The sequence below is a fragment of the Humulus lupulus genome, chromosome 5 (genome assembly GCF_963169125.1).
Source record: "Humulus lupulus chromosome 5, drHumLupu1.1, whole genome shotgun sequence".
Classification (NCBI taxonomy): domain Eukaryota; kingdom Viridiplantae; phylum Streptophyta; class Magnoliopsida; order Rosales; family Cannabaceae; genus Humulus; species Humulus lupulus.
In genome coordinates, this window is record NC_084797.1 from 231,295,798 (window position 1) to 231,301,416 (window position 5,619).

At 31.9% G+C, this 5,619-nt stretch overlaps 1 protein-coding gene and 1 non-coding gene across 2 annotated transcripts; one reads left to right on the plus strand and one right to left on the minus strand.

Annotated features, from left to right (window-relative positions):
- The first annotated feature begins 1,622 nt into the window (after nt 1-1,622).
- TRNAV-AAC (transfer RNA valine (anticodon AAC)) lies at nt 1,623-1,696 on the plus strand. Its single transcript has one exon. It is a non-coding gene; the product is annotated as a tRNA-Val (tRNA).
- An 88-nt stretch (nt 1,697-1,784) lies between these two features.
- Nucleotides 1,785-4,509, minus strand: LOC133778346 (RHOMBOID-like protein 2). The gene is made up of 5 exons (XM_062218234.1): nt 3,931-4,509; nt 2,906-3,069; nt 2,576-2,739; nt 2,236-2,486; nt 1,785-2,119 (listed from the first exon to the last, which is right to left on the minus strand). The coding sequence occupies exons 1-5, from the start codon at nt 4,218-4,220 to the stop codon at nt 2,008-2,010; spliced, it is 981 nt and encodes a 326-aa protein (XP_062074218.1). The 5' UTR covers nt 4,221-4,509; the 3' UTR covers nt 1,785-2,007.
- Nucleotides 4,510-5,619: the final 1,110 nt, after the last annotated feature.

The following is a 5,619-nucleotide window of genomic DNA, read 5'->3' on the forward strand; positions in this document are numbered from 1 at the left end:
ATTATGATATATATAGTAAGAAAGGCAGGTGATGAGTTTGATGGAGTGGGGCCATTGGTTCCTTGGTCCGGCTTTGGTGTGAGAACGTGTGAATAAAATATAGAAACTGTAAGACTAAATGTGGATGTATGCGCAGCAGCAGCATCACCACCACAACGCGCACCAGTTTCGGCTCACTACTGTAAGACCAAATGGAATCGATGCTTTCTCTCTTGGATTTTCTAAACAATGACACTTGCTTAGAAGCTACTACTCCCTCCTCTTTGCCATTTGGCCTCTCTCTCTCTATATATATATCTATATATATTATGTCTTTATGATTGGGACATTGTCTTTGTTGTTGTTGTTTGTTTTGGTGCTACAAAGGAGAAAATGTTGTGACTTGTACAGGAGGAATTATTTGTATCATATATTAATAAAGATGTTGGTTGTAAAAAGAAAAATCAAAACCTTCCAATTATAATTATGATAACTATCAAATGACAAGGATGAGATAGAAAAACCTCATGAAAATGAGACAAAAACGAAATGGTTGGTGAAGATATAAAGCTGTTAAGAAAATGATGTAGAAGTACGTATGTTAGGTGCAAAGTGCTTTGCAGAAGAAGAAATTTTGCCAATAAGATTGTGCACAAAGGGAAATAAAGACTTAATGTTTTGAAAGAATATTATTAAGATCGATAAACAATTGGGGTGTTTGACTTGTGAGAATCTTGCTCAATATTTCTTAATAACTTGATAAATTTCACTTGACAATAACTATGATTACGAAATTGCATACCCGTTTATTTTATATGCATGATTCTTTGGTATTTTGGCTGTGATTAAAATGATTGTTTAGATGAGTTCATTAATCATAAATTTAGACACATGACTGGGTCTATCTAGCTATGTTAAGGGTAATGACTAGAAGAGAGGCCGAGTATTGATTGTATTTTACAAATTAATAAACAACTTAAAATAACAAAACACATTCGGTCGTTAAGGTTGTTGGTTTAAACAGCATAAAGTTGAAAACGACTTGACTTGGTGGCAGTGGTTACCTGATTTGGTGTTTAAAAACTATGGCATTCATTAGAACAACTTGTTTTCAAATAAAGGATTTGAGCCTGTCTACCAATACTTAGGTTGAGTACAAATATATACTTGGTTTTTAAGATCTTTCCCATTTTCAAAGCCTTCAAAACTTAAACTTTCTTCACCACAATTGAAGCTAACTAACTTAGGCTCAAGTTAGTAATAAAAGAACAATACTCATAAGTAAGAAAAATAATGGTCAAGTGAAAGATAATAAAATATGTTGGTAGCTTAGAGCCAAATTTTTAGATAACTCTAGGCTCAATTCGTAAGCGACTGAATGAGAGAGATATCTTAGAGCTTGAGCTTGGTGTGAGATTCAAATCAGATAGTTGGAATTCTCCTTTACTCTCATACAGATATACTCAGAAAAATTAGATAAGCATGTTAGTATAGACGCGAACATTAGATTAGGAGTTAAACACTTTGACAAATTTTTAACAGTATTTATTCTAAGATATCACACAAGGGATTCGCAGTGGTTGTAAGTACGAGTGTTTTACATTATCAACCAACTAATAAAAAGCAAAACGGTGCAACACACAGGTGTCGTGGTGTAGTTGGTTATCACGTCAGTCTAACACACTGAAGGTCTCCGGTTCGAGTCCGGGCGACGCCATTTTTATTTTACATTTTTTTAAACACAAAGACCAATAATATATTTTTGCAACATAATCACATAAACCTCATGTATTTTGAACCAAACAAAAGAAGAAGAAAAATTAATTAACATTGTAATGTTTTCACTGATAAACTATGCATGTACACGAGTGAAGAAAGAAAAAGCATATCCAATAGAATAAACATATGAAAATTTTTCTAATACAAATAAAATAAAGAAAAGAATCATATCATATCATATCAAAAGATGGTAATAATGTATGGAGCTGAAGGAAAATATGGTAAGAGAGAATGAGTGAAGTCTCCTCCTCAGTTACCGCATTTCCATTTTGAGGTAGGCACACAGCTCAGGTAATGGCACCAGCTGCAGTGCTTGTTCCCGTTCTCTCCTTTGAATACCATCACCAACCCAACCGTAAACCTGCACCATTCAATCCCAAAAAAATGGAAATTAGAGACAGAATAACAGAGTCCAGGAATGGTAGATCATTTTTCTGATGGCGATTATTTGAACGCTGCAAAATAAGCTAAGCTTACCAGACAATCAGCAATACGACTGCAACCAACAAGAGGATATACTGGTAAGCCTTATGCTTAGATTTGACGCGAGCAGTTGCTGGAAGATGACGACCCTCCAAGTATCCGAACTGGGGACGAATTAACAGAATGAAGCCGAGGAGAAAACCACTCATGAATCCTCCAATGTGGGCGAAGTTGTCGACATGGGGTAGAATACCAACAGCTAAGTTGATGGCTATTATGATAATGAGTGTGAATAGAGCTGCAGCCTGTAAAGGAAAAGAAGGTAAAGAATTAGTGACCATAAAAGTGTCAAATTTAACATAAAGCTTTTGTAAGATAAAGCATAGCAGCAAACCTTGTTGGTGTAAATAGTCCAATTTGTAAGAAGCTCTGATAACATAGCTCCAAGAAGTCCAAACAAAGCACCCGAAGCACCAACAGAGATGTTACGTTGAATGAAAAGAGATGATAGTATGCTTCCACCTAATCCCGATATTAAGTAGATTAACCCAACTCGCCCTGCCAGATTAAATTGATCGCGTCAGATTGTGGTTATTGAAAAGAGTAAATACATTCACAAAAATTGCAAACAATTTGAGTTGATTGTAATCATGCTTGTGGCAAAGTGATTTATAAAGCTTAATGGGAATGGATGGGATTAAAAGCTCTCAAAACAGTGACATACCAAATCCAAATTGCTGCTCAAGGCGGATCCCAATGAAGACCAAGCTCAACATATTTGCAAGCAAATGAATGACACCAGCATGTAACCAGATACAAGTGATGAGTCTCCATCCTTGGTTCCCATTGACAACTCTATCCCACTTCAAAGCTCCCAACTTTTCCAATCTGTGCAATGAAATATAATAAAGTGTTATTAAAACTGAGAAAGGAACTGCATATTCATCCATTAAGTTCTGACAAAGTAAACCAGGTTGGCTCACTTAAAAAGGCCATCGTAACCAAAACCTAAAGCAGGAAATATTTCTGAATGCAATTCTATAAAAAGTCTAAACACAATTCTATTAAAGTCTTCATCTTTTCTTTTCTTTTTTCTTTTTTTATGCTTATTAACAGAGATCACTTTAGAGGGAAAAGGTCAAACATTATTTCCTATAGATATTTGGCGTTAGAAAAATGACAAAAACTACTTTTGTAGTTTAGTTTTGTTATATCAAATCATCATTTAAAAACTTTAATCTCAACCTGTATGCAGTCCCTAGAAATTGACCAGTTATAGAAATAAAATTTGTTAAACAAAAGTTTCATTCTCAACCACTCCAATTGCAAGCAGAATACCAACTTTCATGAAAAAGATATCCCAACAAACAGAATAAATTAAAAAATAAATAAATATTTTTCTATTGGGTTATGTTGGATCCAGAAAAACTTCAGCAAAATTATGAAGTAAAATAATTATATCTAAACAAATCAATGAAACAAATACAAAGAATTAGCAGTTAACATAACCAAGATCAAACTGAACGCACATCACAAAACATCCTGTGATGATTGGCATCGTTAAAAAAAATCGAATTTTAATAAAACCCAGAACAAAAAGGCTCAAACTTTTATCTAATATAAAACTCAAATTGATTCTTAACAAAGGAAAAACTCAAAACCAGTTACAAAAAAGATGATCATTTCCAAAAAAAAATCAGCAATTCCCAATTCAAGTATATAAATATAAAATCAAAGCAGGGAACTCACGTAGAAGAAGACGGACCAAAGAGAGGGTTCTCTCTCAGAGGCTGAAACGAAAATCTGCCAAGGAACTTGGCAACACAAGCTCCTTCAAACTTAAGATTGTTCCTTGGGCAGTTATTGACATACATGGCCACAATAAAGACAGCAATATTAGCCACCACGAACATGGGTATCAACCACGATGTCCATTGATGCTCCGAGGTCTCTACATAGTACGGATTCGTGTAATTCCCAGCTGGGTTTTGATTGCCTCTAGCCTTTGTTCCTCCTCGCTCTAGATCCTGATTAGACATGGTCACCTAACCTTCCTTCTCTCTCTAGAATGACAAAGCTCTAGCCAAGTTCTCAAAGTTGTTATATAGTTGAGAAAGATTTAATTTTTGCAAACAAAAGCATATGGAACAGAGATTGAGAAGTGGGTTTTAAGGAAGTAGAAGAAGTCTGAGCAAAGGAACTAAGGGGAAGAATTGAAGAAAAAGATAGAAGCTTTTGGTATGTTTGTAAACTGTAAAAGGCTTTGTAGATTTAACCGCTCAGTTCTGCTTCTTCTCCTCCTCTCTCTCTCTCTAAATCAGTAAATTATACAATAGAGTTGTATTTCTATGGTAATGGCTTCTATTTATAGTGATCCATCTAAAAGATTACACTTTAGATTAAGTTTATTACATCAAAAAATATTACAACTGAAGTTACAATTTTGTCCCTGAACTTATCATATTTTCTTTAGGGAAAAAATCTTATAATTATTATTCTTGTAAAAATGAAAATAGTAGTGGAGGATGCTTCCTTCAAATGAAAAAGTAGTTGCATTTGCTATTTATTATTATAAAGAAAATAAATAGATACATGATCACTCATATTAAATAGACATAGATACTTTCTCAAACCAAACCTTAAGTTAATAAACAATAAGAACAAAATTATGATTAAACATGATTCTTATTAAAGCTATATACAAGGACCAGTTCTATGAGTTTTTTGCAAAAAAAAATATATATATAAATAGATAATAATAATAAGAATGAGACAGAGAAGACACCAGCTCAATGCCAATTGGAAATAGTACTAAATATTAGATTTTGATTGCCATAATGCCATTTGTATGTGTAATTATTATCAATTGGAAAACATATTTAACATTAGGGCAAAAGAAGTGGTCATGAACAACCTTGCCTTTAGTTGTTCTAAAAAAAAGGAATTGCCTTTAGTTTAAAAATATATTTGACACAAAAGTATTCAAATTAATTTAAAAAATTATGGTGTTGTTTGGTAAAAAAATTATTTTTGAATTTTTTAAACACAAAAAATAGAAATATTATTTTATTTTTGTTTCTTTATTTAAAAAAATAATTAAAAATAATAAATAATAAATGTGTTTGATAACTTTTATTTTTATTTTTTATTCAATAATATGATGTGTTGATTTGAATAAGAGAAGAACAAAAAAGGAAAAGTTAAAAATGGTTTAAAAAAAATTTGAAAGTAAAATAATTTTATTTTCAAAATTTAATAAATTTTAATTAAAATTTAAAAAAATAATAATAAATAAAAATAGAGTTATCAAACACATTTTATGTTTAATTGTCAAAATTTTAATTAAATAAAAAAAAAATTTAAGTGTTACTAAACAGCATTTATATATAAATTTTTATTTGTTATTTTTAAGATAAACATTTATTCGGTCACGTATGT

Bases quoted from the DNA above. Each gene is read 5' to 3' on its own strand.
- LOC133778346 (XM_062218234.1), bottom strand. From the start codon at position 4,220: ATGTCTAATCAGGATCTAGAGCGAGGAGGAACAAAGGCTAGAGGCAAT. The intron at 3,070-3,930 runs GTGAGTTCCCTG...TTCATTGCACAG, and splicing joins TTTGGTCCGTCTTCTTCTAC to ATTGGAAAAGTTGGGAGCTT. The intron at 2,487-2,575 runs GTTTGCTGCTAT...TTTCCTTTACAG, and splicing joins GGACTATTTACACCAACAAG to GCTGCAGCTCTATTCACACT.